Source organism: Oenanthe melanoleuca, chromosome 15 (genome assembly GCF_029582105.1).
Source record: "Oenanthe melanoleuca isolate GR-GAL-2019-014 chromosome 15, OMel1.0, whole genome shotgun sequence".
NCBI classification, from domain to species: Eukaryota; Metazoa; Chordata; class Aves; order Passeriformes; family Muscicapidae; genus Oenanthe; species Oenanthe melanoleuca.
Window position 1 is genome coordinate 7,311,800 of NC_079349.1, and position 12,815 is coordinate 7,324,614.

General features: G+C 41.4%; 1 protein-coding gene across 1 annotated transcript in view; it reads left to right on the plus strand.

Annotated features, from left to right (window-relative positions):
- The window catches only part of GNB1L (G protein subunit beta 1 like), a 47,850-nt gene that overhangs the window by 18,974 nt on the left and 16,061 nt on the right, over positions 1–12,815 (plus strand). The window contains exons 2-4 of the mRNA XM_056504026.1: positions 7,061–7,188; positions 7,437–7,562; positions 9,492–9,654. Of these exons, the coding sequence (XP_056360001.1) occupies positions 7,073–7,188; positions 7,437–7,562; positions 9,492–9,654 (405 nt within the window). The 5' untranslated portion in view covers positions 7,061–7,072. The remainder of the gene's footprint in view (positions 1–7,060; positions 7,189–7,436; positions 7,563–9,491; positions 9,655–12,815) is intronic.

Genomic DNA, 12,815 nt, shown 5'->3' on the forward strand with positions numbered 1-12,815 from the left:
ATTCATTCTCTAAATGTCAAGAGAGAAGGTAATTTTGGGGATCTCCTGAGAAAGAATGAACTCCTAACTTCCCTAGCAGTCAGTGGGAAATGGAGGTTCTCAAACTGAGACTTTTGAATTGTTTTTCTGAGCAGGCAGTCATAGTTAGGCATTAGAAATGATTTGGTGACTATTTAGAATGAAAGCTCTGACAGTATTTAGTGTTCCCAACCTGTAAAAGGAAGGACTCTTGTCATCTGTAATGTTGGCTGTGTGGCAACAGGTTTATGATATCAGCTAATGAAGGATTCTGTAACTAGGTCATATAAATCACTGCATTCTCTTTGACATTGATGTGTCACTAACTAGCAAGATATACATCACTGTGTTTAATCTCTACTTTGGCAGTCATAAGTAAATAGTAATATGAAAAATAAGCAATTCAAAAGAAAGCATTTTGTTATCCTTACCTCTGAAAATTGAGTGTTTTATTAGTACATTTACTGTTTTAATCAAAAATTCTCACTAATTCTCATTTCTGCTTGAGATCAATTTACTGATTTAAAAAATTATACTGGTTTCTAATTTCCAATTGAATTAAATAATTATTTAAATTTGCTTAAAGAAACCCTAGAAGTATAATATAGTTTCTATCAATTTAGCTCTGAAGATAGAAATGGGAGTTTTAAACTGAAAGCTGCATTGTTATGTGACTCACAAATGAATTTTCATATATTCTGAGCTCTGACCTTTGCAACTGTTTGTGTAGCACTTCCATATCTCTTAATCAAACTTCTGCTGGTTTTACTTTTGCTAGTGCATGTTTCTATCGTTGCATACAACAAACATACCCTGTGTTTCAGGCAGCTGGGGTAAGAATTGGAAAAGCAGCATGCCTGGCTTTTAGTTTGGAATTTTCACTGTTCCCTAAGTGTTTTGTGTGTGTTATCTTGCTGCAAGACCCAGAAAGGCATTTCTTTGTACGTCTGAGTTACTTTTCACCTCAGGTGCAAAGAGATTTCTTCAGTCTCACATCTCTTTGTATTGTTGACTTCCCTGTTTCAGTGTGTTCTGATATGTTTTTGGTTTGTACATGCAAAATGAAAAGCTGTGCTTAAAAATTTGTCACAACATGTCTGAAGAATTGTTTACCAAATCATATACCTGCTTTCAGACCATTTGTAGGCAATAACCTATAAAAATTTTACTTTTGCAGTCAGATGAGGTGAACTTCAGCTCATTCAACTTTTGTGGATTTGTTTGGCGTCTCTTTTAATGATGTATGAAAACATTACTGGTTGAATGGGTTCTTGTAGCACTAAATTCCCGTTCTCTGCTTCTGAGAAGTGCCATAGAACCAGGCAGAATTTTGTGATATCCAGGGATGTGTAAGGTATTTCTAAGTGCTGCTGTGTTCTAGCACAATTCAGTGAAGGCAGTCGGGTGCTCTGCGACCCTTGGGCTCTGTGGAGGCTGTTGAGCCACAAGGAAATGCCACGGCATTCCCAGCAGCCCTGGTATGGGGTGTTGCTTGGGCTGAGAGTAGTTTGTGATTTCACCACTGAGAAACCTCCATGTCTGCAGTGGTTGGAGGCTGGAAATGTGGGAACATTGCTTCTGGAAAGCTCATACTGCAACGGCTGCCCTCTGGATTTTAATGGTGGAGATATCAAATGTAATGGAACAAACAAAATTGTTTGCATTGCACTATTAACTTGAAGGAGGCTGTTACTTGCAGTGACTGTCTGTGCAGCTGCAGCTCAGCACCCACTTCCTAAACACACTCATGTACTAGAGCACCAAGTGCTGTGACACAGGGCAGAGTTTGTCAGGGGGTGCAGGTAGGCACAGAACTGCAGGCTAAAAAAGGGCTTTTGTGTGAATGAAAAAGCCTGGAAAGGGGGAAGAACAATTTAGTCACATCTTTCTCAACTCATTCTTTACTCTGATTTTTCCTTTGGGAGGGTGGCACCTGGTTGACTGGGAATTGTCAAAAAATAACAAGGATTTCATGTATCTGTGAGCACACCTGGATGTGTTGGATATTTTGCAGTAATTATGTCTGCACACCTGCTGGTTTCAATCCCAAATCAGTTTGCCAGACATGCCTAGGGAGATTTATTTCTCCTATACCTGAAAACGCTCTTTTACCACTGAGGTTTTACTACTCTAAATAAGCCTAAAGAAAAATAGAAGAGGATTTTTTCCTGTCTTTGCTTGAGCTGTTGGTATCTCAAAGTATACTGTGGAGTTTGTTGGGGGAGGAGGGTGCTTGGATAATATTTTAATAGCAATTTGTTTTTGCTTCAATGTGTGATAGAAATACAAGTGACAGGAGTGGGAACAGGAGAATTGCTGAATTCTGCTGGAATTTTTCCTGTGGGAATCTGTTAATGTTTTTAGTTCTCCAAGAGATTTTTCTAAGGTAATCCTTTTGACATTTACATATTTTAAATGACTCTCATTAAATAAAAGCTTAACTTTTTTATATCAAATGCTGAAGTGATGATACTGAAATACCATTGCATAGAAATTCAAATAGTTTGAGGATTATTTTAATTGCAACCTAAGCAAAGTAAGATTTGTGAGGGATATTAATAGTGAATTGTTCTTTAAAATAACATAATTTTGAAGGAAATTTAATTGTTCTGGCATTTAGCAGATGCATTTTCTTAAGCAAAACCCTTTCTAGTACCTCATGTGTGGTGCACTCAGCCATTCACTAATTGAAACCCTCATTTGAGCAGCTGGGTTTCCACTCCCCACTTGTGTAGCAAACCTGACTTGTGCAGGAGCCCAAGGGGTTGCAGTGCACTCTGTGAAAAATCCTTCTCATTGTCTGTGCCACATCAGTGTAGCTCAGCTCCTGAAGAACAATGCTGTTATCAGCACAGGGAAGGCTGAAAGAAATAAGAAGTGGAACATCTTTTTAAAAAACCAAAGAGCCTGATGGTGAGGAGGTGTCTCTCTTGCAGGTGATGCTGTCTTGCAAGCAAACACTGCCATGAGCAAAATGATTCTTGTATTCATGTCTTTTCACTCCTTTCACAGGAGGCAGGAGGATAATAATAACACAGGGACAACATATAGTTTAGCTCAGAAATGCCTTTAAATTAACTTTATTTTCTAGGTTGCACTTTGCTTGTTCAAGCCCTTGAGCCAGATTTTGCTCTCAGACCAGACTAAATTCTAAGCAAATTCATTTAATTAAATTTGTTGCAGATATCCCCAGTTAACAAGAACAGATTGGTCTCCCTGAGGCTAGATAGAGTTAACAAGAAAATAAATGTTGTGCTAATTAGAGAACTCATTTTTAGACACCTGGGGTGAAACTTTAAAAAGTCCTAGAGATGTAGGATTGAAAATTCATTTGGAAATGAGTCTTAGGCTTCTAAATCACTTAGGCACTTTTGAAAAATTTCCCCAGAGGCTTTAACCATCTCACAGTCATCATATTTAGCGTGTTTGTAGCTGTCTGCTTAGCAAAGCACTGTATAACCATTATCTGTTTGAGTCAGTACACCAAAATGTACTTCATTATCCCTGTAAGGCAGAGACACTGAGCTACCTGGTGAGTTGAAGGTAAGCTAAGTGTCAATTTTTTGAGGATGCTCTTGTGTCAACAGGAATAGATTGATGCTTTCTTGGAGTTACTAAAGTATCAGTACTCCAAATTTCCATCTCTTTGCAACCTCATGGGACTTCCTGTAGGTACCTAAAAACTTTTTATTAATCTTGTCTTAAGTGACTTGTCCAAGCTCAGGGATAAAAAAGACAGCGAAGGTGAAATTTTATAGTTCAGCACCTGCTGGAAGGAAAATGAGACACTAAATACTGTCACACGGCCATTCATCTGCCAAATCATGATAGGAAGTAATAAGGACTCAATAAACATTAGATTCAATATTAAGTCAAATTTTTAGGTTCACATATATGATTAGCAGAAAAGCAAGGAAAGAACCGGACTCTAAGGAGCAAAAAGTCCCTTCAATAGCTTGCAGCTCAGAAGTATGTTTTCAGTAGTTTTTTTTTCCTGTAACTGGTCTGAGGATTTTTCTGAAATATCATCCTTGTAAAGACATGCTTTAGTAGTGTCTGTTTCATGCCAGGTAAAACCCTTCCCACAGCCACGCACACACTTGCTGTCTGTCAGCAAAAACTTCTGTGTCAGTAATTAGAAAAATGCTATTAAAAACCTGCCTTGTAATCCCAGTTAGCCTCTGGGTTGCCTCAGTTCTATTTCCTTGCTCGGTGCAGTGAGCCAGAATTGCTCCACCATGAAGTAAGACCCTGCTCCTCCAACAGACTCTTAGCTACTCTTCTATTTATCTCGTTCTACAAAGTGTTGTTTTGAGGGCACCAGCACTAGCTGTAGTGCTCAAAAGTGGTGTCCCTTGGTGACAAAGTCCTTGGTCTGACAGGTTCATAACACAGTGGAGCACATTGCAGATGGGCACTTGGGAGTTGCATCTCATCGTGGGAGTGAACCTGCACATCGTGTACATCTGAAAATTTACTGCCATGAGTCTGGATCATCCTACAGCTTCATAAAAGAGATGAGTCAGGGCCCTGAAACACAGAGGATATCCACTGAGCTCATTATTTTCATACCTAATTACACAGTGCTATTGAGAGAGAACTGCACATTATTCTGGAGAATACTGTTTCATCACTAGCCCTAAAAGATAATTGCATCTAATTAGAACCTATAGATACCATGGTGATAACTGATCTATAAACATTCAAGGCAGACCTGCAAATGAGGTGCATTAGCAAGTGCATCCATTAAACACAGTTTGAAAGCTGGTACTGAGGTGAGATGGGAATGAAATGTTGGGATGTTTTGCCATGGAAGTCATAGCTCTTGCACTCCATTCTGATTCTCTGCAGTTCCTCTGCTCTGAACCGGCAGGCAGACAAACATCTGCTGATCTTCTCTTACTGAATTTAGAACACTTTTTGTTTAATCTGGGGTAATATATGCATGAGTGGGGAAAAGTGGTGACAGGTGACACCTGCAGTGGCAAAAGCTGCCCTTTTCTATGTGAGCTAGGTCAGAAAGGTAGAAGCAGATAACCAAGTGTGGCTAGGAATGCCACAGATCAGGGATCAAACACTTTTCATGGTGAAAATATTTATTGTAATGGACATTATAATGCATTTTCCAATGAACTGCAAATTGTGCTTCCAGTTGAATCAGCTGCTGGTTGCCTTGTTTCAGCACAGGTCTGGCAGGTCTGGAGGGTCATTTGCAACGAGTCAGAACACAGAAAATTTGTCCTCATCCTTCTCCAGTGCTTGTGCACAGCTGTCTGCAAAGCTGTTAATGTGAAGGGAAATACCTGGTGAGGGGCCAGAGCAGTGAGGCCTGTGGGGATCACACAGGCTGTCCCTGTGAGCTCATCAGGAATTGTCTTCTGCATTTCCTGTGTGGGACAGGACAGCCTGCTTCCCCATATACCGGTCCTGCTCTGTGCTGACTTGGACCACATTTGCCATGAAGCTGAAAACATCCATCTCTTGATCCTTTAGGGACTACAAACCCCTTGGATTAAATATTTAGCGCAGTAGTCACTCAATTAATATGAAGCACTGCATTTTTTTTTCTCAAGAAACCATGCTTAGAACCAAAAATTAAAATACTCTGGAGTAATAGGATTCTTGTGTAGAAATTATCATCACTCCCATCTAATCGACATGGATGAGGGTATTGAGGCTTTCATTAGTAAATTTGCAGACGACACTAAGCTGGGAGCTTGTGTCGATCTGTTGGAAGGTAGGAGGGCTCTGCAGAGAGACCTGGAATGGTTGGATGGATGGGCAAAGTCCAGTAGGATGAAGTTTAACAAGTCCAGGTGCCAAGTCCTGCATTTTGGCCACAATAACCCCCTGCAGTGTTATAGGCTGGGGATGGTGTGGCTGCACAGTGCCCAGGCAGAAAGGGATCTGGGGGCACTGATGGACAGCAGCTGGACATGAGCCAGCAGTGTGCCCAGGTGGCTAAGAAGGCCAATGGCCCCTGGCCTGGATCAGAAATAGTGTGGCCAGCAGGAGCAGGGAGCTCATTCTTCCCCTGTACTCAGCACTGGTGAGGCCACATCTTGAGTGCTGTGTCCAGTTCTGGCCCCTCAATTTAGGGAGGACATTGAGATGCTTGAGTGCATCCAGAGGAGGTAACAAGGCTGGTGAGGGGCTTGGACCACAAGCCCTGTGAGGAATGGCTGAGGAAGCTGGGGTTGTTTAGTATGGGAAAAAGGAGACTCAGGGGTGACCTTATCACTCTCTACAACTCCCTGAAAGGTGGCTGTAGTCAGGTGGGGTTGGTCTCTTTCAGCAGGCAGCAACCAACTGAATGAGAGGACATAGCCTTAAGCTGCACCAAGGGCAATATAGATCGGATATTAGGAAAAAGTTTTTCACAGAAAGGGTGATCAAGTACTGGAATGGTCTGCCTGGGAGAGGTGGTGGAATCACCATCCCTGGATGTGTTTAAAAAAACATTGGATATGGCACTCAGTGCCATGGTTTAGTTGAGGCATTAGAGCATGGGTTGAAGGTCTCTTCCAGCTTGGTGATTCTGTGATTATGTGATTCTGTGATCTGGAACTCTTTTGAGTTTATACATTCGCTGCATTGCTTTTCTGAAAAATCACAAAAGTAGTATTTTTCTGGGAAGGAAGAGGAAAGACTTAGCCAGGGGGCTAAAGCAGAATGATAAATTGCTTGCCCACGCAAATTATGGGTGTCAAGTTTCTTGTATTTTGTAGCTCTTCCCTTTAGCACAGGGAGAGCAGGTGACCGATTTGGGATTTATAAGTGTGCAAGAGGTGCGTGCGCGTGGCCAGCTCGGCACCTTGCTGAGAGAGGAATCCAGCAAAGAGCAGGTTGGACACCTGCTTCATCAGCTCATCTTGAGAGGAAATACTTCAACTGGGTGGCAAATAGAAAGAATGCTCATTAATGAAAATTCAGAGAGGAAAGAGGAGAAGTAAGTGTACTGCTCAGAATATATTTAAAGTTTTTATTTCACTTTAGGCTGCCTTACCCTCTGTGATATCTCTGTCTGCTTCTCACCCCCCAGCTCACTGTTCTGATGGCTCTGCCACCTCCGGATCCAAAGTTTGTGCTCAGAGGTACCAGTGCTCCAGTCCACACTCTGCATTTTTCCTGTGGAGGCCCAGAACCTGATATCCCCCTTCTTTTCTCTGGGTAAATACACCAGAATTTCTGGCTGTGCTGAGTGTCATATGGTTGTTTCTTGTTGAATTGAAGTGTATTATTTTGACAAAGTGTTTCTGGGGGAAAACAGCAGCATTCATGGTTTTGCATGATGGGTGTGTTACTTGTGCATACAGTTTTGGAAACAAAACAAACAAAAACAACAACAAAAGGAAAAAATCAGACTCTGATCACCTCTATGCAGTGGTCACACTAAAAGCATCTCTTTCTACTGCCAGGTCTGAGAATGGGTTTATCCATGTCTGGAACCTGAAAACACACAGAGTCGACGCAGCATTGGATGGCCATGGAAGAAAATCTGTCTACTGTGTGGAGACAATGGGTGGTAAAGACAGGCTTCTCAGGTTAGCAAAGCAGGCAAAAAAACTGTGAAATTATTCTCATCTCTGTTATATATTCTTGTCTCTGTGACTGAAGGGAGAAAAAAGGGGGGTGAGGACACAAAGGATTGTCTTAATTCTGGAGTCACTTAAAGTTTTTCCAACACATATGGGAAAGTACTGAAATAAAAAAAGACGGAAGAACTCTAGAATAAAAGGGGGAGTGATGTGGAAGATACAATTAATTTCTTTATTATATATATTATGACATCATAACATCTTGGGATCTGTGGTGTCTTTACTGAGAACAGATAAGGTCTGTGGGTCAAGGAAATGAACTTTCACTGCTGGGCAAGACTGAAAAAAAGAATTTATAAATAGAGAGGAGATGGAGAAAAGGGAAGGAAAGAAGAGAGGAGTCAGAGATGGAGAGTGGAAGACTGAAAATGAGCAAGAATACTGAGTTTCATGCTTTTGCTTTGTTGCAAAATACCTTCTGTTCTTGTTTAGCAAGGGAAGGTCAGGAAGATTTGTGTACTTTGGATTAGACAGGTGATCTAGATTAGATGCCAAAGTGTCTCTATGATTAGGAGGTGTTCTGACATGTTTATCTAGAGAAGACATCTCATAATATACAGTGGAACTCATTAGCATTTATATTTCTTATCTGCTTAAGTACAATTATCAACACTCTCCCCCATAAAATCATATTGAATGAGCATTGTTTCTATAATTATGGAGTTTTTCTGTACCTCTGTTTTTGCTGTATAGTTCTAATACTTCACATAGCAGTGATGTTTTAGGACAGCATTTACCTGTATTTTATATTTCTCACTTGTAAAGCTAAATCACAACAATTTCTTGCAGGATCACACTGTTTGTATCCTCAGTGCTATAAATGTTGTGTCAGTTTGTCAGTCAGCTGAACAGCTCTGATTGAAGAAGTCCCAGCAGTTTTTAGATTTACATCTCTGTTTTAGTTTCATACTTCTTCAGGTGATATTGCTAGGTAAAGTAAGATGTGGGTAAGGGATTTTTGATGACTACTTGCTCGGGTGGTAATATGAGGACATATATCCTGTGCTATGGTAGTTTATGGATTGGAAGCTTCTGCACAGTGGGAGCCAGTGGTATCACATAAATCTGCAACAATTCCTGCTGTGCCCTTTATGTGGCCTCCTCGCTCTGCCTGCCTGGGAGCAGCACAAAGCCTGTGGGACGGGGCTGTACTGAGGAGTCTGTGGGAGCTGCTCTTGTACCTCGGCTGCTGCTGCTGCTCTCTGCCCTTGGGTGTTTCAGCCACAGAGTCTCCTTGAGCAATCACTGTCAGTCCCTCTCCATTGCGTCTCCACAGGTGCACAGTCCTAGGAGCCCTCTGTGCCCTGCCTGGCTGTGGGAAGCTGATCGCTGAATAACTTTTTATTTATCTTTGTTGTCTTGCTGTTTGTCTTTTAGCTGTCAACACATGACATTTTCATTTAATTGCTAGGCTGGATGAGTGTTACATGTGTGAATCTTTGGATACTTTTGTTTCCTTTTAAATTAGATCTAATCAATGACAAAATGTAAGTATTTTTTATTGTGTATATGTTCAAATGCTCATGAGACTTTATAAATATATTCTCACATATGAATAGCTCAACTCAGCCTGATCAAGTCTCTGTGCACAAGGAAACAGAACGTGTGACTGCAGTGTATCTGACTGGCTCCCAGGCCCTCCCCCTCCCAGGGATGGTTGAACCTCTTGGCCAGTTTCACAGGCGGTAGAAGGGTGGTGGTCTCAGGGACACTGAGCTCCCCCACATTTCACAGAACACCCAATTAACAGCCCCACAGAAGCTGTTCGAAGCTTGAGCCTTTACTGTCTGTGAAAGACCAGTTCGAGTTACTGCCCTGCAGGCAGCCAGACTTCCTCAGACTGCAGCTCATGGATAACTTGTTTTACTGTAACAGTCAGGGACGCGACCAGAGGATCTGCTTGTGGGATTTAGCAGAGGGACGGACTTCTGTGACGGATTCTGTCTTCACGGAGCATGTGGGATTCTGCAGATGCTCTCTATTAAAGGTGGCACAGGGACGCTGGCTAATGGCCATGGCAGCCAGAAGCCTGGAGGAGGTAGGAAGTCTTTCTTTCTCTGTGCTTGAGAGGTTGCTTTTGGTACTGAAATTATATAGTTCAGGAGGTGAAAAATCAGTGTCATTGAATTCTCAGCTTAGGAGCAGGCAGCACAAGAAACCTTTGGGGGTTTTAATCACTAATTTTACTGCCACAAAGATGACTGAATTATATAACTCATGCTTTAATAACAAGGATACCACCCCAAGATTTGTCTGACATTTAAGTATTTTCAGCTGCTGCTGATCTTTACATATAGAAGTTTTGAAAACTCTTCTGGTGCTGCTGAATACTGGGAACAAGAGTCCTTCTGGGGAACAGAAGGTCAGCAGGCCTGTCCTCAGATGGAGGAGCTTGTATTCCATCTGAAGCTGAATCGGGTTTGGTGAGAAGAGGGGAGGTGCAGGTGATTTGTAATGCAATACATGGTCTTTCACCCCAGGCTAATTTCTTACCTGGAGCTGAGGCTGGAAATAGTTGAATTACTATTACCAGCCAGAGGTTTGCTGTGTGGGAGATAATTGCAGGGTCTGTTTCAGTTCCTACTGGATAAGTCCACATCTAATGCCACTATCACAGCACTCACTGACTGACAGCTTTGTTGACAATGTCCACTTCTGCTTTGTAGAAATTACAGTTTTGTTTTCTACAATGGGATATTTAAGGACATCACACAAAAATAATACCAAATACTTGACATCAAAATACCAAAATTATGAAAGAAGAAAAAAGTGGCATAAATATGAGAAGAAATATTGTAGCTAAGTGCAAATTGCTGATGGGCATAAAAGTTCACATGCTTTTCTGGACTATAGGTTGTGTATCTTGAAACTGAAATTTTCATATTTTATGCATGAAGTAATAAGTGCCTGTATTGCAAGAAAATGTGATCTTTTTTATTACACAGAAGCTAAGCACATATTTAAGTACTTTGTTGACTCACAGCCAGAATGTTCAGCCGTTTACAGAACTAGATATGCCTGCGGACACAGCCACTGCACCAGTAAATACAACCATTCTAAGTCCTATACCTTGTTCTGATCAAACAAAGAACTCTCTCCATTTTAAAGCAGTGCTCAGTAATACTTAAGTTAAACAAAATTGACAAGTGCATTCTCCAAGCTGGAGAAGTCCCGGTAATGAAGAATTAAATAATCAACTGGCCCAAATAGAAGACGTTTATCCCGGTGTCGCTTACAACTCATCTCTGTTTTATTCTCGTTTGTTTGCTTGGGCCCTGCGAGAGGAGGATGATTTGCAGTCTCCTGAGGTAGAAGAGTTCCACTCTGTGTGTGAATCTTTGCATTAGAACTGTGTCATGTTTCAATAAATTCACATAAGCTCCCATAATATATAGTGCTTCCAAACAGGCAGCACTGTGTGACACACAGTACATTTGCAGCTTATGATTAAAATTAAGACTTAATAAGTGTTTATGCTTGGCTGGTGTCCAAAAAAAGAGTAATTTTGTCTTAAAGGAGGTTCAGTCCATAAATAATGAGATCTGAACAGGCATTTATTTGTTCATGATTGCATTTAAATCACCAATTATGAGTTACATGCACTTTTCTTGCCAATTTGCCAAAAACATGTTAAAAGCTTTATTAATGTGAAAAAGAGAAAGGGTGTGTTTCCTTGTGGCCAGTTTTAGCCACCCAGGAACACTATTAACATCAGGCAAAGGCAAATCTTTCTCCTATTAAGCAAAACCAATATAAACATGGAACTTCAAGTTTTAGGTTACAGTTGTCAAAATATGTGAAATAGTATTTATTTCTAAGGCTCAGTTGTTTTTAATGCAGACAGTCTCTGGAACTGTCAGTCCAGCTCAGGCAGCAGTTCATGCCTGCCTGCCTTCTGCACAAAGCTTTTCTCATTGTTTTTCTTTGGCCTTTGCAAGCCCAACTGTAGCCCTTGTACAAGTTCATCTGTTTTTAGTCAAGGTAAAGCAACGAAGGTTTGGTTTTTTTCTTTTAACCTGCAGAAGTGCATTTATCACAGCACACTTACCCTTCTTTATTACATGAAAGTTGCAGTTTTGGTCTTGCCTAGGAGGCAATGCCCTTTGGAGAGACAGTGATGAAAGAGGCAAGAGGAGGGCAGGTCATCTTCATATTTATAGCCCATTTCCTGCCACAGCTAACTTGGTCATTATGTTGATAGCGAGAAAGTTGACGACAGAAAAGCATCTTTTGTTAAGAGTGTGGCACCAAAGAACCAGAATTCTCAGATGATCACACTTTGGTCTGTTCCCAGGTTTGGTCTGCAGACTGGATGGCTCTTGGCTGTAGTCGCTATTCCTCAAATCTGGAAAACAGTTTCCTGCTGTATTGCTCAGTGGCTCTCGAAAGCCTTCTGTGTGTTATGTGCAGTACACTGTACTTGCAGTCCTAGAGTGCAGCTGGCTTTTGGCAGGCTGGCTGACAGCCTCTAGAAATAGGAAGATGTTCTGGCAAGCTTTGAACTAAAGGTATGGGATTGGAAATCCATCGCAGCTGCTGTGGTCTTGATTGATGATTCCCAGAGGAGCCATATTTGTATAATACCTCATCTCAGATTCTTAAGGAAATTCACACGACTGGGGCTCTCTAACAGCACTGTTGGGCTCTTGCACATTCTGGAAGAGCCTAGAGTAGCTGGTGATGCTGGATTTATCAAATGTTTCAACTCATTTAATTTTACCACATAATGCAGACCATTGTTTATTTAATTAGAAGGAAAGATCACCTTGATGATTAAGTATGCATGCGAGAAACAGCAATGTTCCTGGCAGCAGGTTTTTGAGAGCTTCTGTTTCTCCAGAGTTCCAGGCTTGAGAACCAGCCCAGAGTTGAGGCATTGCCGTGTCAATCAAGAGTCTCAAAATCGTCCAGTGCCAAACTATAAAGGCAGACTTCCCTGATCTTGCCTGCCATCATCCTGAGGTGGAAATGAGCTACTTCCTTGGCAGATGAACAACTTGCCCAATGTTAAAAAAAAAAAAAGAAATCAAACCCATCCAAACTAGGTCCGTGATTCATTACCATTGGAGCAAGCAACAGTGGAAGCAGCTCTGTAGAGAGAGCAGGTGTTTAATGTAGCATTGTCAGACAACATTGTGTTAAAAATACCTGTGTGCAGACACCACTGCAGCCAGCCTTAGCTGGTAATTGCAGGGTTAT